The 24,833-nt window shown below is 43.6% G+C and overlaps 1 protein-coding gene across 1 annotated transcript in view; it reads left to right on the top strand.

Moving 5' to 3' along the window:
- TXLNB (taxilin beta) overlaps positions 1 to 21,961 on the top strand; it is a 41,810-nt gene extending 19,849 nt beyond the window's left edge. Inside the window, exons 5-10 of the mRNA XM_084261342.1 lie at positions 4,918 to 5,112; positions 6,750 to 6,869; positions 11,669 to 11,743; positions 16,385 to 16,477; positions 17,593 to 17,688; positions 18,787 to 21,961. Of these exons, the coding sequence (XP_084117468.1) occupies positions 4,918 to 5,112; positions 6,750 to 6,869; positions 11,669 to 11,743; positions 16,385 to 16,477; positions 17,593 to 17,688; positions 18,787 to 19,596 (1,389 nt within the window). The 3' untranslated portion in view covers positions 19,597 to 21,961. The remainder of the gene's footprint in view (positions 1 to 4,917; positions 5,113 to 6,749; positions 6,870 to 11,668; positions 11,744 to 16,384; positions 16,478 to 17,592; positions 17,689 to 18,786) is intronic.
- The last annotated feature ends 2,872 nt before the right edge of the window (positions 21,962 to 24,833 follow it).

The raw sequence follows: 24,833 nt of genomic DNA, 5'->3' as shown, positions 1-24,833 counted from the left end.
TGATGGAAGAGTACAGTGTAGAGTGCTTTGCATAGGCTTAAGTGAGGTTTCTAAGCCAAACAAATCATATCGGCAGAACAAATCAGTAGAAACTGGGGTATAAAGAACTAATTAGATTTGGAAAATGTATTTGGAACAGATTTTGTTGAATTCCTCACACGATTTCCCAGCTATCATATGCTTATTAATCTCGCTAGCAGAAAGCATGGTTTTTCTTTTCTCTTTGCATGTAAATACTTCATTACACATTTCATCTTCACATTCAGCAAAGCCTCTTTTCAACATCTTTCCACTTGTTGTACTGCTTTACCCTGGGATAGGTCCCTTCAATATACCTATCCATGTCAGTCTTGATTCTGATTTTTATCCTCTACCTATGCCAGGTGAGCTGCTTTTGTAGTACAAAGAAATGTTAAAAATTTTGGCTGTGTCATCCTTAGAATTTGGAGACCTTTTGAGAAACCCAGAGTACTAACTTTTCTCTGATGCCTGTGCTTTCAGTGTAAAAGTGACAAAGTTAAGCAAGACAATAAGACAAAATAGACTTGCAGAATGAATGAGGATTAAATCAATGAACACAGGAATTCAGTATCTTTATCCAACTATGTTTTGCTAATAAATTTTTATATAAATCTTGGAATATTGGCCTTTAAGCTTTAGCTTCTGGACACCTGTGAATCTCCAGAATCGCCTGTTTATTTAAATGAATGAAATTTTCTTTCAGTTGTGGCTGCACTGAGAGAGCCCAAACCAGGAGAATCCATCAAGCGTAATTTAAAAAAATCTCATGTTTAAGTCATTTTTATTTTGGTTTTGGCAGGACAGAGCAGCTGATTCATAGTTTTTAACATTTGGGACTAGCACTTCTGGTTACGTTCCAAAGAATGGGAAATAAAAATTCATAGGACATTGTGTCATTTCAACAGCAAAGGAGAAACCTGGGCTATCCAGATCACGAACCTCCTCTGACTTGCCATGTGGTACATTGTCTGCACATCACGTCATGTAAATGTCTTTGCTCATCTGGTGTGTGGAATTCCCATTAACTGGAGATTGGTGCAGCCAAGTGGTGATGAATATGTAATGTGGAGCTGTGCTGAAAATCCACAGTGCAGAGCAGAGGAAAAAAAATTCTGGTTAGTTTTGGATACTGGCCTCAAAATCTGATTTTCTTACAGTCCAGCTATTCAGATTATTTCCTTGCAGTTACACTTCACAGCAGAAAACAGATGTTTAGTTTTCCCTCCAAGAAAAGCAGAATAAACGTTCATGAAATAGCAGAATGCATTCCCACTTGACCCAGAGAGAGGAGGACCAGAGGCAATCCTGCCCTTCTATTTGCAAATTAGCTCACATTCTGGACATAAATTCCAAACTGCAAAATATCCTCGTCTTCATTTTATGAGGTTTTATTCAACGTATTCTTACACTTTGAGCAGTACAACACAGGAGACTGACAGCAGTACTGTGGTGGGACATAGGAGTATATTTATGATCGGTTAGATCAAGATTAAGAAAGGGCAGAGGAAAGGGAACAGTATTTTATCACTGGGCTTTAGTCTTCCACAACTGGAAATCTAAAAAGACTTTACAATGCTTTATTTTATTTATTTTTTTCTTTCTTAAGCTAAGAATTTAATTTAAAATTATTAGAAGGATAAGCACAGAGTAAAGCAGCTGACAAAGCCAGCATGATTTGCACATAGCAAATGATGATGCTGAGGAGTCACCTCCCTAAACACCCTCTGCTCTGTTCCTGGAAATGAAGCAGACCAGGAGCTCTGGACTCCCCACAGCTACTTCAGCTGCCACAGCAGTGGCAGAAAGAAGTCAGTCTTCAAGCTTCTGATTTGGGGGAAAGCTTAAGGACCTTACTTTACACCGTGAGTCCTGAAATAGGGAGGACTAAGAAACCTATTGGAAAAAGGTGCATCTTCTGAGGTTATGGGGACAGGTACAAACAAAGAGTTGAGGCTGTAGCCTTGTGAAAATAGAACTGTGTGATGCCAGTGATTTGAGGTTTGCCAAACTCTGCCTTCCCAGGCGAGGTGGGTGAAGGGAACCCACCCCTAGAGCAGAGCTGTCAGCTATGCAAGGCTGTGCTGGTGGCACTGCAGGCAGCCAGCCCCTCCCTGGCTCCAGCGTGGGTGCAGGCTCTGCTGTGGGCTTCTACAGCTCATAAAGGCTCAGGTCTAATGCAGGCAATTCCAAAGACCAGTCATCGGTGGCACATACAGATTTAAAATGTATTAGCTTAGGAACCAGGCACCTCCATAGCACATTGGAGCACTGAGGTGCCGGGAAGTTTGTTTCCTCAGCGTTGGGAAGAGGCAATGCCCACAGCTCCCGACACAGTGCTGTGGCCACACAGTTACCTCTCTGTTCAGCCAGCTCCTCCCTCCCACACCCCACCCTTCACCTGTACCCGGGGCACCAAGGATTTAACAGCCCACTGCTCTTTTATGAGGGACCCTGAGGAGCTCTCTGGGACACACCCCAAGCAAATATCCTCCTCAGGTATCAGAAGAGGTCAAGAGAAATAGCACGCCCTGCAACTAAGTGCTTCTTGGCTCAGTGTCTTTAACCGTGAATCTTTGCATTGTCTCTGTGCTCCTTCTGTATAATTGTTCTACCTCAGAAGAGAGGGCGAGCAGGAAATAAGATCCTCTGAGTAACACATCACTGGGTTGGGTTTGGTTTGTTGGGTTTTCTTTTTTTACATCTGCATGATCACTACTCTCAGGATGTCTTGTTTCACCTTGTAACAGGACAGTTCACTGCAAACATATGCACAAACCTCCGGCATTTTGGCGGTGTGTGTGTGTGTGTGTGTGTGTTATTCAGCTGGATTTACTACTCCAGAGAGCTGTAAATCACAGCAGTGCCATGTTATAACACCAAAGTATTTTTGATGCTTTGAAACCATAGAAAAAGAACTCAGGACATGCAAGTTCTTTTTTTTTTCACCCTGTCTTTGACTAGTGAAAGCACCTGGTCACTCTTCTCCCTCCTCAGGGCTGCACCTGTACAGTGGAGAACTAAGAAGCATGAGCAGTTTTTTAAACTGTATACCAGAGGTAAAAATGGAGTTCTGACTTGAACAAAACTATCTAGGAATTCAAGTGAAATTTGCCAAAGTTGCGAACAAAACCAAAAAAGGACCATGATGCTCATAAACATCCCTTTTCAAAAGAAATGGAAATGTTTCATTTTGGGAATCTAAAGCAGTTGATTTAAAACACCTTCTGAGTAGCATTTTAAACTCTACTTTGGAACGGCATTTCTGTTTCAAATTTGTCCTAGAAAGAGTTAAGCAAAAAGCAATTGCAAATAGAACACAGCTCAATTTCTGTCTCGGGTAACTCAAAATTATTCTCACCAATTAAAAAGAAAAGTAATTAGACAGCTTTTCCTTCATCTTGCTGAAAATTTTTCATGTGTCCAATTTCCAACCCAGGTAGTGAACCAGGGCACCTTCCCACCCCCCCTCAAATCATTTGACCAGCTCCATCTGTAATTCTTTCCTCCTCTTCGGAGTGAGAGTCCCTCTAGGCTCACACTTTGTTTTACTCTGTGAGTACACATGCATATTCTTGTGTAAACTGTGGAGCACGGCAGGGCTTCATGGTGATCTCTGTGCACTACAGCATTATTAGCACTAATGACTCCAATACTTTCCTCCTGTCACTCAAGGCGTTGTCGTCTCTATCGCTCCCCGGTCAGTGAAAGGACAAACATCCCTTACCTGGAACAGCAGTTGTCAAAGATCAAGCTTGTGTTGTGCATGCTAAGTAGAAATTGGGTCATTTGGTATTCATCTTACTTTAAGAGCAGGGCCTGAATCAACACCTTTTATGTCACATTAATGATATAAATTATACCTCATTAAAGTCAGCTAAAGTTTTATTCAGGTATATTTATAGAAAATATCCATGTGCAGTGTTATCAGAGTTGGGTTTTTTTTAAATGTAAATGACTATGCTAGTTGAAGCCTTATTAGACTATGCCATTTGCATGCTGTGAAGTGGGTTCTTAATGTGGTTCTGGCTTGATTTGTAACTACAGCAGATACGGTCCTAGCCATTGTACATCAGGATTACGTTCCCCAGAAGGGCAGACTGCCCTGGAAGCAAGAGAGTAGGAAATAAATGTAGTCCATATTTCTTGATTCAAAGCAATGAATCCAGATTCTTTCTGCACTCTTTGTTTTTTGGCGTTATTTTATATATATAAACAAATCAAAACCAGAATTTCAATAATTGGTAAAAAAATTCAATCTATTGATGGTTCTCTAGGCAAAATTTTGATTCTTTTGCTTTGATTCTGTAAGAAACAGCCAACAAGCACTCCTTGATTCCACCACCTTACAAATTAGTCCAAATGTTGATGTCAGTTATAAAAGGAAGGAAAAGTGACTCTACAGAAAGTGATGGATTTCTCTTAAAATTAAAATCCCAAAGACCATAAATTTGATCTGTGGATTCCTAGTTAAAAGGAGGCACTTTTAAAGGGTGATTTTTTTAATTCAATCAAAAAGAATTTCAGTAAAAGAGCTTTCAACTACTTCCACTAAGTATCTTCTTCCAAAGCAAAGGTGGCAGCGCAGTATCATCAATCAAGACATGCATGCATGTCCCCTTTTCCAGGCTTGCTTTGATCTGAAACTCTACTCTACATCCATCTTTATAAATGCAAATCCTTAGTTCTCTAATTTTTTCAAGGCCACTGTGTAATTTGCTCCGTAAGTTTAAAGTCGTGCCTAATGCTGAAGCAGATGAAAGCAAGAAAATCTCCAAAGAGGAACGCAAACACGTGTAATCCTTCAAAGGGAAGCCGTATGCTACTCTGAAACAGTATCTTTCCAGAACCGCTTATTATGCGCCTTTCATGACTGCCTTCTCCCCTGTTTAACTGCAGGAGGAAACAATCCAGCGAGCACGGGAGGAAGATGAGAAGAGGAAAGAAATAACTAATCATTTCCAGGGCACGCTGAGCGAAATCCAGGCTCAGATCGAGCAGCAAAGCGAGAGGAACATGAAGCTCTGCCAGGAGAACACAGAGCTGGCAGAGAAGCTGAAAAGCATCATCGACCAGTACGAGCTGCGGGAAGAGGTGAGAGCAATGCCCTGGCTTCCCCAGCAGAGCACAGTGCCAGCCTGTCCTCCCCACGGGTTATCGTTTGGGTGTCCGTGGAGGCAATGAGGGTAGGTAGCCTCATGCAGCATGCAGCAAGCCTGACGGACTCTGCACAGCAAACTCTGCGCGCAAGGAGCTGTGTGCCTGCCAGCACCCTGCCTTGTGGCACCCACAGCAGCCCTGTCACTGTGGGGAGATGGGCCAAGCAGCAAAGTGTGCCAGGTGCCTGCTGAGCTGCACACACACACCCCCCCCCCCCAAACCCCTTCATTAGCTCCCCCAAATCCCCAGGTAGCCCCCCAGCACCCCTTCTTTCCTCCCCCCACACTGCCAAGTCCCCACTGAGCAGCTCCCAGCTCCAGTCTTTTTGGACAGCCTGCTCTGCTGGTGACACCAAAGATACTTTGCTCTGGTATAAATGCTTTGACCCTTTCCCAGAAGCAGAAAATTAAGATGACAGATAAAGGAGGCCCTTTGCATTGGAATAGATTTCTCTTTGCAGGCACAATGCTCACAATGATCTAGCAGATAAATGACAGATAGGAAATTACTCTTTCTGCAAACATTAGAGCTGGTCAGAAATTTTTGACACAAAAAACCCTCCAGTAAAAACCTAAACTACTATTTTTTTTATTATATGAAAAAGCTAACAAATACCACAATGGGTTTTTTTATAGTTTCTAAATATACTTGTTGTGAGCCTCAATGCAACCAGACAACATTATCATACTGAATAAAACATAAGTAATCTGTCCTTACAATCTGGAATGCCCGATACAATACATGCATTTCCAAATCTGTTGCATCATGTATGAAGCCTTATGTTGAATGAAGGAAATGCACATTCCTGTCTTAAGGAGGGTGAAAAAGAGAAGAAAAGGTAAAGCAGTGGCATGCACTCAGAATATTTTCTCATGTGAGTTTTATCTAAATGAAGCCAGAGTGAAGAGGGCTATCAGGAAGTTTTACCCCCCAAAGGTCACCATGAAGCCAGATTTTCTACAGGCCAGAGGAGGCCTCTGCTTCATCTAGTCTGGTCTCCTCCACATCCCCACTCATGTACTTTGACCCAAGCTCTCCAAGCCCACGTTGTGCATGTGCCACTGGAGCAAAAGGAATGCACAGGGCTTGTGTTTATAGAGGATGGTGTTAGTTGTGCCCACGCTCCTGAGTACTGCAGGTGCAATGTATCGTTACTCAGTGGCGTAGATCTACTGGCCACTTAACAGATCCCCCAAAAAAGTATCTCCCCTTTGTAGTTATTATTGATGAACAATTATTTGGTTTTCAGTCATATTGGCTTATGCTGATCACTTGACATACAGACCATAAAACTGGCAAAGATGCTAACGTGCTTCTTAAATATTATATTTCCTATAATAAATGAAAGTAGGTAACACAAACAGGTGTCCCTTCCCATGCAAATTCAGGCACAGTTTGTTCTTATCAGCACTGTAGTTTTTAACTAATTGCAATAGGTTGTGAGTCTTCCCATTTTGCAATATTTCTGTGTTAGGAGCGCTCCAGCAGATAGCTGTACAAGCATGAGCATGAAGGTCTGTGTACACAATGAAACCTGCACGCTCAGCAGAATTATTTTTTTTTCCTTACAGCACCTTGATAAAATATTTAAGCACAGAGAACTTCAGCAGAAACTGGTGGATGCCAAGTTGGAGCAGTCTCAGGAAATGATGAAGGAAGCTGAGGAGCGACATCAGAAAGAAAAGGAATACGTACCTATCCTTCTATTCTGTCTGCCTTTTATCTAACTTTAGTCCAAAACAAGCCCTGCATGCTATTTCACTCATATACTGGTTCTTCAGGTCCAAGCTGGGACACGGTAGCAGGGATGTTTTATTGCTACTGTCAATGCTCAATGTGAAGGAGCAGTCCCCATGGGGCTGCTTTCATTGGCATTTACAGCTTTTGAGACAAACTGCAGAGCAGTAGGTGTTCCCTGTGGGCACAGCTGGGGATGGGAGGGGAAGGGCATTCCTTCATGGGCTCACACATTTTGCGATTCAATCAGACCAAAATGAATTTTCTCAGGCTGCCTGGTATCTTTACAGGAAGCCTCATGTCTACAAAGGATCAGAGTTCAACACTGACACCTGGTCCCTCTTCTCAGCAGTGGCAGCAGCTGAAGCTGCTCAGGGAGAGTAACAGGGTGTCAGCAGCTGGAAGAAAGCTTTAGTTTCCACCAGTCCTGTAGCTAACTGGAGCTGCATGAGAGAGCTCTAAAGAGAGGATATTTATCCCCTCCCTGTCTCTGGAAACAGATACATTGGCACATGAGTGGCCAAAGCATCATAAAATATGGATGAAAATGTGGGGCTCTAAACCCAGTGGGTAGAGCCCAAGGGAAGCACAGCAAACACCCCTCACCAAAAATTGCCCATTTTCCCTCTTTGTCTGCACTGACCTTGTGGCTGGCAGAGCTGTCCCCTCCCAGCTTTACTCCCACCTAAAGACTGAGGGAGAAGAGGAGCTGGGGCTTCTCCATGTGTACATCCACATGTCACTGCATCACAGTTTGTGGTCCAACTAAGTTACTCCTTTTCAACATGGGGCCTAAGTGAAGCCAAGCCCCAAAATTTCATTCACGATCATTGATTCTTGGCAGATTCAAACCCCAGGAAACATTTGCAAGAAATTCCTTACAACAACAAAGCAGATTTGGGCTTGACTACTGTCACTGTGAGCTTTGCTACTGAGTACCAGATTTCGGGCGCTGGGAAAGAAAAACAGAAGATATAAAAGGCAGGGCATTGGCTCTGTGCAAAACTGAGATCATGCAGCCTTGCATCAATGACCTGCCTTGCTGTGCCTCACAGAATATGAGTTTTGGTTAGCCTGTTGCCTGTCACTGACCTTGTTTCTAGTCAAACCTTTTTTGCCTGTTTTATCCAGTACTGATATGCAGAGTTTTGGTATTTTTATTTCCTTTAAAGCAGCAAAAGTCGTGATCACCCTTTACATTTGGGAGTGGTAGATTCTGCAGCTTTGTATGACTAGCACCTATGAAATAACGGTTCAAAAACAAGCTACAAAGCCTTCAAGCAGTGGGTGTATAATGATATGCACCCTGTACAAGGAATATTTTTCACACTGTCCAAACTGATGTTTAAAACCTGCCTTTGAGGTAGGCTGGTGATGTATGCCTAACACCACCTCAGAGCAAGGTGGATGTAGCTGAAGAACTTAAGTGACCGGCCCAAGGCCATGCAATGAGTCAAAGCACAATTAACATGTCATGATTCATCCCAGGTAGCCCAGCACTCAGAGAGATGGCCTACACTTATCTCCCACCTCAATCCTATTGCTTAGCTCCTAGTCCCACCCACCCAGCTATTGTGCTAGTGTCTGTGGGAGTCATGTATATATATATATATATGTATATATGAAATCAAGGTGGTTTTGATGGAGTCCTCTTATTTAGCTGTATCTCTCTCCAGCTCAGTAATGTGCAAAGTCAGAGCCTTACTGCATTTCAGCATCCTGTTACTTGACTGAACAGCTTTCAGAACTCTACACCAATTCTCTCTATACCATTTTTCACATCCCTGTACATGATTTTATTTGCAAAACCCTGCAGCAGCCTTTAATTAAAAGTTTTGCATTCTTGTATCTATTTGGTTACTCCTGGAAGGGTCACTGCACTGGGATGTCTTCCTAGGCAGTCTTTTTTTGCCCCTGTACAAGTCTTCTTTACCTCAGCCAAGGAGAGGTGCTCCCTCTTGCAGCCTCTGCACCTCACATCTCAACAGGCAGATCATCTCACTGCTTCCACAAATCACTCTACATGAGCAATGAATAATGCAGTACCCTGTATAAGCAACAGTGGTTCATACTGTGTGGCCTTCCCAAAGGGTCAGCTTGACCTAAGGATACAATTTCACTATCATCCCATAACTGGTCAGTACTACTTGGACTTCTTCCACATCCCACACATTTTTAGCACTCGTAATACAAATTTTGATGTGCAATTGATTGCACTTTAAAGACTCCGTGGCTTTCAAGTATTTGACTGGAAGGTATTGATCAGATTTCTACATAATTGGAATTTGCAGAGTCTGGCAGCAAAAAGGGAAGCTTCATTTTCACTAAGCCAGTCCCTAGATCAGTGTCATTAAATGGGAATGCGTGTTCCTGGGGACTGTTTCTTTTAGTCCTGAGCACGATGTGACTGTCTGCACCTCCAGCGGCTATCGCAGCTCTAAAAATATGGTGAAACACACCACACCTCACTGAAGTACGAAACACCACATGCAGTGTTTGTTCACTTCTTTATACTTCAACCTCCTTGTTACCACTTCATAGCCTATTAATAAATGTATCAGTTCTCCCAATCCATTTTCTCCCAGCTCGGTGTTTGCAGATGACCTCAGGTTGCATACAAGTGTGTACTAATTTGAGCAAGCCTCTCTGTGGCTTCCTTCCATTGCAGGAGAATTTATTAACTCTTGGATTTCTACTGGCTGCAGAAGCTATGTGGGTCAATAAGAGAGAAGGATTTAATTATCAGGCAAAAGAAGCAACTTTTCTTTGCCTTCTCTGTCCATCTCCTGTGCTGTGGCAGAAGACATGGCGCAGCAGCTGGGACTTGTTCATTATCTCAGACACACTGGGTGTGAAGGTATCCCTAGCTGAGATTTAAGCAGTGCAGAGAAAAGCCCAGTTCTTGTTTGTAACGACTGGCCTAGAGACTGCATAGCACTGGATGTTTTCAAAGCACTTTTCATGAAACCATTCAAACCAGACATCCTAAAAAACCTAAAAAAACCCCAAACCCAACCCAAAAAAACCCTCCAACCCCAAAACAAGTAGATATTGAAGAAACATAAAATTTTAATATCCAGATTTCATCCAAACTGAAAAATAAAATAAATAACATTTACACATGTAAAGCATACCCTCTCCCAAGAAAACACATGCATGAACTGAGGCTCATTTAAGCCAGACCTACACATACCATCTCTTTTTACTAGTTACAACAGTGAAAGTTTAGTCAACAAGGCCAACATTCAAGAAATTGACAATTCTCCATTGAACCAAGCATAAAATAAATTCTCAAAATAAATATTAAGAGGCAGGTATAAAACAAGCAGAATATGGTATTTCTTCATATGCTGCATGAGTGAGCTGTAAAGCATTCTTGTCTAGGAAACTGTAGGTGGTAAAAAGTTAGTGGGTCCGAATCTAAAGGCCAAATTGATTGAAGAAATATTTTTCTATATATTATGTGTGTGTATATATATATATATATAGGCAGCAAGTTAATTCAGGTACTCCCTGTGCCACAAATAGTTGGAGACAGAGAGGGAATTCATTACGTTGTTCAGTCAGCATTTGTAGGGTACATCCTTGGCTATTTTGCCAGGTTGTATTCAAGTAGTTTACATGTGTTATTTTGAACAAAATTATTAGAATAAAAGTTTTTACTAGGGATAAAGTAAGTTTTCTGCGTATGGTTCTACTCACATTTCACTTCCAATTATGTGAGTAGGATTTATTGCCTTACACAGCATTTTTATTTTCAATGTATTTTCAGAGCCCAACAGTGCTACTTTAAACAGTACTATTTAATCCAACAGAAGGAACTCCTGTGGTAAACTGACTTGTTTATATCTCATTTCTCAAGCTATCATTAGCATTATTTTTCTAAAACACATTTGGCCTCACCAGTAAAATGTTTTATACATGTTTGATAGGCAAAAGGCACGTTTCTTTAACACGTCAGTAAATATTTCCCCCTTTTAGATTAAAGCAATTGCTATGATATTACTGGGGGCTTTGAAGTGCTGACTCAGAGCTGCAGCCTGGAGAAATCTGTGTCCTCCTCATTCCTACAAATCACACGGCCTCAACCGACCCTCCCACCTGCAGCCTGCACATAACAATGACATTTTGCCAAATACCTTGAAGTAGGGAATCCCATCTTCTCAGGAGCAGCAAGGGATGAAACTGCAGTCAAGCTCTTCCTGGGCTGCCTCCTTGAGCTAAGTGAGGCATTGATCACCCTGTGCTGGGATTCTCCGCTGACAGCATGTCAGCACAAACAGAGCCCAAAGGTAACAGGCACCAGTAAATGTGTGACGTTCACTAGGCATTCCCTTTCTGAAAGCTTGCAGATTTTTTGAGGCAGGTCTGGCTGTGCTGATCATTAATGTACAAGGCAGTTTGTCATCCACCAGAGAAGGAATTTGGCCAGAGCTGTGCTGAACCCAAAGTGCCAGAAGGTATCATAACCGCTCTCCAGAAATCTGGTGCAGATACAGTTAAATACCACACTTATTAGAGCCTGCTGTACAGCACACTTTATTCCAACTAAGTTTTGAATTCCTATTTAAATATGCCTTTGGAAACCAAACATCCTGTCCCACGTCTAAGGATAGCACTAAATACTCTAACTCACCTGAAAGTTAGATCACTCCTGATCAAGGTAGCAGGGGCAGAAGCACAGGTAGTTGGAGGATGAAGATTTCTAACTGACAAAGACATAACAATTTTCTCTCTGTTCCCCAAAACACAGCTCCTGAATCAAGCTGCAGAATGGAAGCTCCAGGCCAAAATGTTAAAGGAACAAGAGACTGTCCTGCAGGCACAGGTGATGTGGGAGAGGTGATTGCATGGTGTGCCTTAGTTTCCCAGGTTTTAGCCCATGAGGTGCATTCCAGGTAAAGTATCCAAACTACTTTCTATGTATTCCTTCTAGCCTCGTTCTACATCCCATAGACTATAGCAAAGAAAACAGGTTATTTTCAAGCCAACTGTAAGGTAACACCCATACTACAAATCATCCTGTGGCACCTGCCTTGGTTTGTCTGGAGAAGAGAAGGCCCCAGGGAGACCTTCTTGCAGACTTTCAATACTTAAAGGGAGCTTATGATAAAGATGGAGAGAGACTTTTTACCAGGGCATATAGGTAAACATAGGACAAAAGGTAACTGTTTTAAATTAAAAGAGGGTAGATTTAGATGAGATATTAGACAGAAATTCTTCCCTGTGAGGACGGTAAAGCCCTGGCACAAGCTGTCAAGAGAAGCTGTGGCTGCTCCCTCCCTGGCAGTCTTCAGATCCAGGTTGGATAGGGCTTTGGGCAACCTGGTCTAGTGGAGGGTGTCCCTGCACATGGTGTGTATGTGGGGAACCATATAATCTTTAAAGGACCCTTCCAACCCAAACCATTCTAGTGTGCGATGATTTATGAATTTTTACAGTCCTGAACCACGCATGCCTCGGATTGATTATTCAGCATAGCTGCCCTTCAGGCAGGTTTCTAATCCAGCAGAGCACTGGAGTACATACACATCATGAAACATGTTTAACAAACTGCAGCTCATGTGCTCATGTGTGGACTGGGGTGTGAAGACTGTTTTCCTTAACTTCAGCAGGAATTCTGCCTACTAAGGGCTTATAAAAAGGGCCTCTAGGAGTTCAGTGTTTAGTTGGAATTCAAACCATTCAATAAAATACTTGTCAAAATTACACTAAGAGTCATGCTGTAGTGAAACACAATAAAAACAAGAAACAGACAGCGTATTCTATACTTTAAGAGCAATAGAGTAATCAGCTTTGAATACAAGTGAGAACACTAGAAGGCATGCTGGACTTTCACATAAAAAAAAGACAGCATCAGTAGATTTTCTCAGACTTACAGAAACAGTCACATATCTTATTTGACGGCCACTTATCTTCTTTGACCTGTCCACGAGAAAGATATCCTCCAGCAGAGATTTGGGGGGTGGGGGATGTCAGTCCCTCAGACCGCCTGCAGCTGTCCATCTCCACATCCTTGGGGAAGCTCTCTCTTAAACCTTTGCTCACAGTTAATCCTACTGGTAAGTTGTCCTAGCTTTGCCCTTGCAGATGGTCTAATTCTACCTGTTGAGCAGTCAAAAAAGGCTAATGTTAATCTGGAAACACAGTAAGAGGGGCTTGGTGCTTTATAAGTCTTTTCAAAGAGTAAGATAAGCTGGTAGCACACTGAAGAATATCATATTAACTGCTGCTGACACCAGTTTGACAGGTTCTGCAATCGAACCTCAAAGGCCTCCAGCTGAGTCTGTCCTGATGGCAAACCTGCTCCCGGTTTTCTCAGAGTGGTTTTAATTAAACTTTTATGTTCAACCAAAAAGAGTTTTGCATGCAGGCAGACCTCTGTAGCCAGTTTAATGAAACTGAAGGTGTTGATAAAAGCTAGAATATATTAAGCATGCATTTGAAATGGTAAAACTGTTTTTAGAAAAATCCAGTCAAGCAAGCCTGCAAAGGCATTGATAAAACACATGCCCCTTGCAGACCTGAGCAAGTGATTCACTTGCTGGAATGAAACATGCAGTTTGGTATTCTGCTCAAGCATGAGAGCTCTGTCACACAGCATCCTCCTTTTAAAATTACTGGGATTATTATTAGTAGTAGTATTTTATATTTTGAGTACGGTAGCACTAAAGGATCCCCCCCCTCATGGACCAGATGCTATCATGCAAGGTGCTGTGCAAGCACAGAACAGAAAGAGCATAAAGAGCTCCTTGATGCAAACAGCACAAAGCAAGTAGAGGGACAACTGCATGGAAATTGTGTGAAGACATTGGTCAATGAGATAGGGAGAAGCCATAATATAGCCCTCACTGCCACAGAGAGTGAGACATCACTCCATTTTAGAGGTGATGAACACCCACTGATTCCTCAGGCTGGAGGGAATCAGGGGCTAACAGCCCCATACCAGCTTGCCTCTGGGTGGCACAGCATACCTGAGACAGCCAAAACCAGCCCTCCAAATGGTGACAGGGATCTGGCATTGGCTGAGGGAATGCATCCAAACTGCAGTGATGCTTCCCAGCTCACTGCACACCCTCCCCAGGCATATTGCTTAGATGGACTTTTTTAGCGTTGTGCTTTGGAACAAAGTGGGAAGATGCATCAGCTGAGACCTTTAACTTTCAGTAGCCAGCTTAGTGCAACCACCTGGCCATGGTGTGACAGAGCCAAAGGGCCATCCTCATAGTAGCACCCTGACAGCATGACGATGCCAAGATGCCCCCACTTCCCAAAGCCTTGCACTTAAAAGTTCTCCCCTGGAGCAGTGCTGCCTCCACTCTCTCTGCCCATGCTGTCTGGATGGGTGCTGGATGGGTGCCGGGCAGCAGTGAGGGGGCCTCATCTCCCTAACTGAGGAGCACAAGACAGCTCTCACAGCCAGTTCCCAGCCACTATGAAAACATTCATTTATTATTAAAATTTAAATTGCAGAAGCTATTCTTGGTGCTACGGTACTGCCTAGGGCCCCAGCTGAGAGCAGAGCTTGCCCTGTTCAAAGCTGAAAGGTTTTTAATCTAATTAAACAACAGGCAAAAGTTGGAAGGAGAAGCAGACACAGAGAATTGAGGTGAAGTTTTTTAAAACAAAGGCTCTGGGCTAGCAGCCCCAGTTTGGTGGCTCCCAACCCTGCTCCCTCACCAGGCTTTTGGGATGCTCAGGCATTTGTCCTTAGAGCCATTAGGCGTGTTCCAAACCTCTCACTTGGTATCAGTGCCCAGTGTCTGTGGCACTCGGGCTGCTGAAGCACATCCCTCTGAATTTCTGTCTGTGCATCCGTCATAGCTCTGGCTACAGCCTAGTGTAGCTACACATATGCAAGCTTCATGTCAGCTGGCCCTGAAATCGGCAGCACACAGCTCTGCACAGATTAACCTCCCATGCCCTCATCCAGCTTGTCAGGGAAGGGCTTCAGCCAGTACCCTCCTCGCAGCCACCGAGACCCTAACTACCTAGCAGAAAACAAGAAAACAAGAAAATCTTACAGAAAACCTAACCTCAGATCACAGAATCAGATCTTCAGGTTTTGTTTTGGGTTTTTTTTCTTCAAAAACTTCCACAGATTTTAGATATAAAAATACAAATTACTGACAAAATACAGCCACAGATGAACTTTCCTGTGGCTACCAGATGGAATCTGATAGCAAAATATGGATCCCTAATAGTCTCAAATGCTGGCACATTGCAACAGCTTTCTTCCGTTCTGCTTCACAAAGTGAAGTGCAACTGGCAGAAAAGGTTGGAATTATTTTCTCTGCCTTTGTTGGACTTGCCTGCAACTCAAGTCCACATGTGGTCTACAAACCAGAGCTGACAAGGTGCCCCCTCAACTCACTTGAGTCGTGGTGCAGGGATGCAGCCTGAAGGAATCCAGCACAGGATTACATCAGTGTAAAGCGAAGGGTGGGCTTCACTCAGTGTTGGGGCTACCCTGCATGCCAGGTAACTTAGGGAAGGAGCAGCAACACTCCTCTTCAATGGTGGAGTCCAGTAAACTGCACCAAATACTGCCTGGTGCAGCTCCTGGCCACAGTCTGTGCCCTTGGGAAGATGGAAGAGGGGAAAATGCAGACGCTGCGTGATGCAGGGGTATCTGTCCCACAGCTCACTTTGACATCAGAAGCAGTGTATCCAAGGTAGCACCCAGCCCCCTGCCTGGCTGTTCAGTAATCAGAGTGGTAGGTGAGAGCTGGGCAGCCAGGCTGTATGGACCTTCTCCGCTAAAGCCTTCCAGAGCTTACGCCCTTGGGTTGGAGTTTGGCGATGCCTGCATGGTGAAGCAAGGCTTAGAGCTCAGGCACAGCTCTGATCGTGCTGGTTCTCACACTGACTTAATCCCACTGCCTGGTCCTGCACAGCATCAATGGTCGGACCAGCTCAGGTTAGTCCCTGCCCATGGAGATGGCCCAGGGACCACATTATCATTGTCCATTCTGTAGGTCATCCTAGGAGTCCTTTCCTGTAGACATCAACTGTGACTGGACACAGAAAAGAAGTGTGCAGGGCTAGTGAGGAGAGGCAGGGCCTGGACATCTTTGCAGACTTTAATGTGTTCCACTCAAGGTCTCCACAAGGGAAATGTTTTCAAAAGTCTCCACTTCTAGGAAATGCTTCTGCTTCTGGGCATTCTGTGTAGAGACACCAGAGCCGCAGCATTCAGATGCCCATAATTCCCAGGTCTTTTTAAAATCACTGGCCTGGGTCCTTCTCTTCTTCCTCTGTTTAACTTTCAGCAACAGCAGAATTGTCATACTTTGCAACCTTAAAAATATGCAAAGAGTTTCATTTGCCTGATATTTGTGCTTCACAGTGTCCAAACAGAAGATAATTTCCATGTCCAAACATAATACTTTTTATTTTCTACCGAAGTAGAAGTTCACTGTCCTGGAGACTCTGAAATTACTGTGGTGGTTTTTCCCTGTTAATGCAGATCACTCTCTACTCTGAAAGGTTTGAAGAATTTCAGAAAACATTGACTAAAAGCAACGAAGTGTTTGCCACGTTCAAACAGGAGATGGAGAAAGTGAGTATAAGCTCATACCTGACCTCTGCTTCAGACTCTCCTTTTAGATTTTGATATTTCTCACCAGAAAAAAATTTATCATTTCTGCACATCTTGGAGAACAATGTCATCAACATCCAAATAAGATCTGGGCACACTCAGTCATGAAGCACAGCAGCTTGGACTTCGGTGCTGCAAGCTGAACATTTCACTCTCCCTCTCTCAGCTAAAGCCAAAATTGCCTGGGAGAATACACATTTTACCTCAAACCTGATGTGGTGATTGGGTGCAGACCTCTCAGAGATACCAAAGCTGTATTTGTCAGCCCATGTCTCAAGGAGTGCCCAGAGCCTCCTGGGTGATTGACAGGGCAAAGGTGACACAGGCTGCACATCTTCCCAGTGGAGTGTGTAGACAGAGCTCAAGCCCACCACCTCCTTCCCACCATTAAGCCCAAGTGACTGTTTCCTTGCAGCTGGTGTACTTATTTCCTGTAATGAATGGCAGACAGAAAACACAGACTGCCCACATGTTGTACTCACTTTAATGATAAATAGAGTTCTGCTCTGCTCTGCTCTGCTCTGCTCTGCCAGCAGGGCCCAAAATCCTGGTGCCCTGATACAGGCAACCTTTCATGATCTTCACAGAAAGTTCAGTCTGCAGAAAATCAAAGGGAAAGATAGATGGTGCTTGTTTGCTAGTAGTGTGTTTTGGAGGTAGGAGAGAGGTGACTAATCCAGAGGGAACTTCCTTGGCAGTGCTGGTTCAGAAGATACAAGCCCTTCTTTAATTTCCCAGCAATCTAACACTGGCCTGGTAAAGAGACAAACAGAATAATTTCACCTTCTTTTAGACTTTTGTTTTTGTCATAGTTTGTTCTCTGGGAGTTGGCTGTACTTTTACCCACATAATCTACTGGTCCTACTTTAGGACCAAAGACTGGAGGCTGAAAGTTATATGGCAGCTACATAAAACTAAATCCATCCCTTAACATAAATGATTACTTAGCACAGCCACTGTAGCTGCTGAAAGCAGAGTTCTCAGTATAGCCAAAGACCTGAATAAAAGGGCTACCCTAACTTCATCTACAGCATGCAATTCCTGTTATGATTCAGCTTTTTCTCCTGCTTCTGTAGATGACAAAGAAAATGAAGAAGTTGGAAAAGGATACTGCTACGTGGAAATCCAGGTTTGAGAACTGTAACAGAGCGTTGCTGGACATGATTGAAGAGGTGAGCAGCCTTTTTGTTCCCAGGATATGCTTCTGTCTCCACATAAAGCCTTAACTAGGAGATGAGATGACTTGAAACCACCAGAATTCAATGAAAATCTTCTTGAATCTAAGGGTCTTTTTTTAAAAGCTACCTTGATAATTAGATGTCATTAAATAAAAAGACAATCCTAACTGCTGGAGCTTTTAGATTGTGCAGAGACATTCATTATGTCCACGAGAAGCTGAATTATGTAACTGTGAATATTAAGTGCTCTAAAAATGTGTGATTGTTAATGCTCTCACACAGAATCAAATTGGCATTAGTTCCCTTCATGCTACTTACTTTCTGCATAAGAACACCACCCAAGGAATTAATGTGCTCTAGCTAATGAACTCCAAATTCACACCTTTCATTAACTTCATGTGTAGGCAAATGCTAAGAACCAAAAGTGCTGTGGCTCACCATAGTTTCAAACAGGCTGTCACGGGGGCATTGCAGAGGAAATTGATAAGCATGTTGGAACTCATTCAAATAAGATAAGAGGCTGCCTGAAGTTTCACCCCAAACTTACAATGAACTTGGACTGGGCCTTTCTGGTTGGCTTTGTGGCTCTGTGCTATAGCTTTTTCTATGGCTTTCTGTATCTCTTGTTTTCTCACTGTGTGTAGAAGCAAGAAAATGTTCCAATTCAGGATATTCTCACAGAACCTAAAAGCAAAGTAAACAAAAAATACAATACAGCTTGTTTTACCCCAAATTCACACCCACACCCACCAGAAGTCCAGTCAGGCTTTTGGATGCTTACCTGTATGGACATCCACTATATTTTTCCATCTCTACAGATCATCAACAGGTATTCCTGCAAATATTTTTGGAGGGACTTGATCTCAGTTTGTATGGAGAATGCTAATACACTGCAATAATGAGTGAATTTCCTCTTGAAGCTTCAGTACAAAAGACCACAGTTACTGTAGAGCAGCTGGTGAAAGCCAGAAACCTGGCAGAGTTCTGTGTGGGCTTCCTAGATCCTTAATTGTTTCTTAACTGCCAATTCCACCAATTATTTGCATGCACCCAAACTCAGTCCGCACCTTCTTCTGATGTCTTTGACCACAGAAAGCCATGAGGTCCAAGGAGTATGAGTGCTTCGTGCTGAAAATCCAGAGGCTAGAGAACCTTTGCCGAGCTCTGCAGGAAGAGAGGAATGAATTGTACAAAAAGATAAAGCAAGCACAGTTCCCTGAAGAGGTGAATGGAAATGGCATCTTGGAAGAAGAAGATGACGCTGATACGAGCCCTTCCTCCTCTGAGCAGGCGAGCATCGAACTGCGCGCTACTGACGGGACCGTGCTGAAGGAGCTGGCTGAAGCTTTCAGGGTGTCCCACAAGGCAGAGGACTCCCTCCCAAGCAAAAGCAGCAATCCTGAGACCTGTGAGGCTCAAACATGTAATGCCAACCTGGTGCCAGAGCTCCCTGCTCCTCTCACCCCATGGTCAGAGCCCGGGAATTGTGAGCAGCCCAGCACCGTCACCCCAACGCCCACTGAACATGTGCCAGCACCCATGGAGAGAACGCAAATGCTCACTGAAAATATGACACCGCCCACTGAGAATGTGCCAAAGCCCGCCAAAAGCATGCCTGTGCTCCCAGAACCGCTGCCAGCACCCACAGAAAGTGTGCCAATCCCTCCTGAGAGTGTGCCAGCACCCACTGAGAATATGCCAAAACCCACTGAAAACATGCCAGCAACCCCTGAAAACGTGCCAACAACCACACAAAACATGCCCCCTCCCCTTGGGAATATGCCAGTGCCCACCCAAAGTCCACCAAAAGCTGCAGAACATGTGGATGGCCCAGCAGAGCAGTCTGTCCAAGGTCAGTCAACAGAGCAAACAGGAGAGACAGACATGGAAGCAGTGGATTGAAGACACTGGTATGTCCAGGTTTGTCTTCTACAAACCACAGCTCTACTTTGTCCTCCAAATTGATACTTTTTTTTTTTCTTTAAAGAAACAAAAGGTGGGTGCCAAAATACTCTCATATATCTGCAGGCAAATGTAACATACTTCTCCTTGCTACCACTATCCAGTAATAATGTGTCTGCAAATTCTGCTATCCTTCATCTTCTTGAAGCATAATATTTTCTTAATGGCAGGAAAATACAACGAAATTACAGGATCTTTTTTCCCAGGCATAATGAGTCATCCCATTTAGCAACATAATTTTGAAATGCTAAAGTTTCATGTTTCAAAAACCATTGCAATTCACATACATATATTTAAGGACTCATCATTAATTGTATCTTTTTTGTTATGATGTTGCATGAAAGATGGCCTACTCGGACACGTAGTGATTTTAATAGATGAGGTGAAAGGAATCTGTAATTACAAAGTAAAATAGTAAAACCATCAATGTGCTCAGCCGTATCCAAGGAGTGGTGCAAGGACAAAAAGTGAATTTTTGTACAAGTAAACTACCACTAAGCTCTGTGGCCTGAACACCCACGAGCTCTTAGCCTTACCCTGAGTTTGTCTTTTCTGCTCAGTATTCTAAAAGAGGTTTTGTTTTCAACAGAACCACAGGGGAGGGGAAAAGATCTTTTCTAGATTCCTCATAAAAGGACTGAAAACAACAGCAATTTCTAAATTGGTGGCAATTCCCAAGGTAGAGGGTCACAACCCTCTTTCTGCATACAACAGAAACTTGCTAGTTTGTCATACTATTTGGGATCATGAGCCCAACAGAGGGGGTCACAGCTGTTTCCAGCTCACAAATGAGGTCAGAAGTTCAGAAGCTAGTTGCAGGTCCCAGCTTCCAGGCCAAGAGCAGAAAGCAGAGCGGACCTACACTAGAAGCTACACTAGAAGGTACAAGGATGTATTTCGGAAGTTACCCCTGAGATCATGCTTACGGGCAGTGCCATCTCTTCCAGTCACAAACACAGGAACCTCTTCACCAGAGCTTCCTCCTGGCCCTGATGCAAGTGCTGATGCTCCCAGGAAAAGGGTGAGCTCAGTCACCTGTCACCCCACTCACTGTAATGGAGCACAATAGCCCAGAAGCAAATAGGTACCAGGAAAGCAGGAATCCCCTAAGAGACACCTTCGGGCAACTGCCTACGTTCTCAGGTCCTCTCTTGTCTAACCAGCTCTTGTCTAACACACCTGCCAACACACCTAATGAAGCCACCTTGTCAGAAACTGGTCAATTCTGGCACCAAGAACAAAGATGAAGAAGGAAGGGGGCAAGAGAAGGTACCTACCCAGACAGATGTACAGTCTCAAGTAAGGAGAGTAAGAAGGCTTTTTGGAAGAAGGTTAAAAATTCCCGTTGGCACATGTCTTGCTTTTCATCCCCTTCCTCTGAATTCAGCCCAGGCCTTTCGGAGTTTGAGATGGACAGCTTAAGGATTTGAAAAGGGCAATTAAACAAGCTGTCCAAAGGTTGGAGAAAGAAATGTTACAATCAAACAAAGCTGTGTTTATAGACAAATCTCAAGAAGACCCTGAAGACAAAGTGACTCATTCAAGCCAGAGTTGAAATACAGGTGAACCAAGAGAGAGGATGCCATCTTTGGCAGGCCACGGGAAACTGTGGTCACAGTCTTTCCAGCATGCTGCCCTCCAAAAGTGGAGTTTGAATCTACCTGCTACCAACATGGTCCACAGCCTGGTTAAGTATGTCTGTGCCTGAACTGCTTGGTCCAGCCTTTTTGAGAGGTAACAGTTAGAGTATACAGTGTGATTTGCAACCATTTGTTTTGATATTGCTCCGATTGCTACAGTTTTTATACGCTAGATACCAGCACTGACAGGATTTATTTCACATCTTTAATCACCTGAAAGTAGATCATTCAAGTCTTAGTTATCTTAAGCTCCTTTTATAAGCAGTGGAGAAGAATAAGCATCTTTTGAGGACAAGGCATCTTACGCTAAGACTGGCATCCAAGACAGAAGAAATTACTTTCTCTCTGAAGACACCATTTCTCTTCACTGCCAGCCTAAGACAACTAGCTTAAATTTAAAATGTCTATTATTAGGTGTCTAACCTAGGCAAGATGAGTCCTATCAAACGTTCAGATTCAAAGTCCTAAGGGTATGACCAAGCCAGTTATGTGCCTGTGAGCATGTTAACCTACAACAAATTCTTATCCTATGATAAAAAGTTGTACTCACCTGATTTACTTTTTTTTTAGTTTCCATTGACTTAAGCCTGTAGAAATATAATCTCCATTTTAAGTTTTGTTTGCTGTTAGGGTGACTTCTAAAATGAATGCAATTTATATGCTCATTAGTGTGGGGTTTGTTTTTTTTTCCTTTCTTGGTCTTGTTTGATTCTGTTTCCATTTTAGTAATTACCTGCATGAAACCAATTTCTTTTTCAAGTAGGCCTACCTCTAATTGTTGAAGTTTTCTTATACATTCAAATATGCAATTATATTATAATAATAATGATCAACATGGCCTTGCAACTTTAACTCGGTTCCATTTTCCATAATCATTATGGTCACATCTTTAATTATATAATTGTTGCCTCATACCTTCCAACCTCAGCAGGCAGGGAGACAAGGATACTACAGATGAAAACTTCCTACATAGTTATCATTCTTACAGTATCATCCCTCATGAATAATTACACAGCCTTCTGGGAAAATCACTCCCACTCTATTCCGCCTTCCTCATTTTCACCCTTTTAATTTTTGCACCTAAAACTGCACCCACATGCTTGCAATTCCTATTACTCTGGGAGTTTCTACCCACATACCTGTTGCTTCTCTTCTTCCACACCATCTACCAACCACATTTTATCCCAGGAGTTTCCTCCTTGTTTTCACTGCATGAAGACAATGCTGAGTGCAGAGGGGAGTGACCCTCCTGGTTTTCATTCCAGGATTTGGCCTCGGGTGTTTGCATGAGACAGCAGAAAAAAATTGGCTGATCCCAGGCTGGGTAGAGCACTTAAAGTCAAACTTCGGGGATGGTTTATGTGTGATCTCATGGTCTATAGACCTGTGGGAGGTTGGAGTACCATCAACAGAGGCAAGAAAATCTTTAAAATTTAATCATATACCTGATTGTCATTCATTGTATCACTGTCACCACCACAGACTTCTGTGTGTTAACCCACTGCTTCTCATTCTTCTTTAACATTAATTGCCAGTCTCTCCTTTTCTCTTGCCTTGACACCCAATACAAAACTGCCTCTGCATGGTAGCAGTGTCCTCCTCAGAAGCCTTTGGGATTGCAGTCTGCACGTCAGCTCCGCTGCGCTTCCCTCAGGTACCTCTGCACCAGGACACAGAAGCCCACCCCACTTCTGTGATCATTCGGAGGCAGCAAGTAGCAGTGAGGCCTGTGTCTTCCCTGCTGTTCATCCTCATCATCATTCTCCTGCTGATACTACCACTCTCATCAGTCCTGGTGTGTGCTGTGGTTGCCTCCTTCAGTCTTGCTTTTACTTCACACAGTTATTCCTGTACCGCCAGGCACAGATTTGGGGTGGGGAGGAAGGTGGTGATGGTAGCTATATCCTCCTTCCTAAAACCATCCAACCACCAATTGCTGCTCTGCTTCCGAACCAGCAACATCCTTTATTTGCAGAAGTTGCAAGGAAAGCACAAAAATATTTTCCTTCTCTGCATGTCTGGCCTTTGTCACCTCAAAAATTTATCAGGTCCCCTGCTGAACATGTAAAACACAACATTTTTCAGTAACCCAGAGTTTATCCAAATGTGAAAGGATTTTCATGGTGACAACTAAAATCACAGCCATCGTGTTGACATAACCCTCTCACCTGATTTCTGATCCCTGTGGCAGACCACGGTAATGATAAAGCTTGTTGATGGGAGACTAGTAAGAACCAGCTGATCTCTTTCAGCTCAACTTTTCCCACAAAGCTGTATAGAAGGAGGCACAGGCACGGGATGATACACAACCCAGATGCCAGAACTCCAGCAGTAGTGCAAGTGGCCCAGAACAGGGACGTACGGCAAAACCGAGTGAAACATTCATTCCAGGCTTCCCTATTAACATCATCATTAAATTCACCTTGCTAATCAGATTGCAGTCAAGCACACATGCAGTCGCTGCTGGATTCCCACTGCCCCTCTCTCTTTGCCCCCGTGACTGCACTCATCTATGCAGAATTCAGAGCTTGCTTTTTACTTCATTCAGAAATGGGCAACGCCAAGGGGCAAGCACAAGGAGCAGGGATGACCCTGCCTTCGAGCCAACCTGCCCAGCATTGCAGCACATGCCAACTGGACAAGGGAGGCAGGAGGAGAGGGAAAGGCAGGCATGGAGAAAGGGTGTTTGTTGCGCTGGTGGACTCCTCTTGCCCTGAATCTCTTACACTAACATGGCTCACTCCTGTGCAATGCTGATTTTTCTACTTAGAAAAGACTTACCACATCCATTTTAATGATGCAGGAGGAGATGATGGTGGTGGCTGTGACAGGACAGTGCTGGGCCACCATGCAAAGACCAGGGAAACCCAAAAACATCAACATGCACAGTGCCCACAGGCTCACAGCTTCACATGGCTGACAGCTGGAGTCACCTTGCAGCCCCAGACATTCATCACACTTGACCCAACACAGCAAGTCAAGCAGCAATTGCTTGTGACCTGCAGAGGGTTGAACAAATCATGGGCCAGCTCCCTCTCTGCAGCACAGCAAGGAGCAGAGGAGGTTCCTACATTTTGGTCCTGACCTTGGGAAAGGGGTGGCAAAGGAAGATGCCAGTCTATATGCCATTTGTGAGCAATTTTCTACATCAGCAAAGTAGCTTCCATGCTTCTTATATGTGTGAGATGTTCTGAAAGAAAGGGTGTATGAAGAGCCAAAAGAGGTAATGGTTCAGAAATAAGCCCAGAAAAGTCTGTTTTATAGTGTCTACATCACATGTGTATGGACAAGGGTCTAAAGGGAATGCTCTCTGCTCATTGACCCTACTCAAGGGTGCGACATAATGTATGCATGCCCAGACAGAGCAAATGAAGTCACACATCCAGCTAGGGCAGTCCTGGATTCACCCTGAGGATGCACGGGACAAAGGCATGCACACACCCTCATTCATGTTGCCTAACAGGGCATGTGCTCTATGTCCCATAAGGATGCCCCATTAAGGAGGGAACAGCCACATCATCCTCCCTCCCCACCACA

Source organism: Gallinula chloropus, assembly GCF_964237585.1.
Source record: "Gallinula chloropus genome assembly, chromosome: 3".
In the NCBI taxonomy this organism is placed as follows: domain Eukaryota; kingdom Metazoa; phylum Chordata; class Aves; order Gruiformes; family Rallidae; genus Gallinula; species Gallinula chloropus.
The sequence above is the reverse complement of the archived record's forward strand: the minus strand, read 5'-3'. Positions and strand labels throughout refer to the sequence as shown.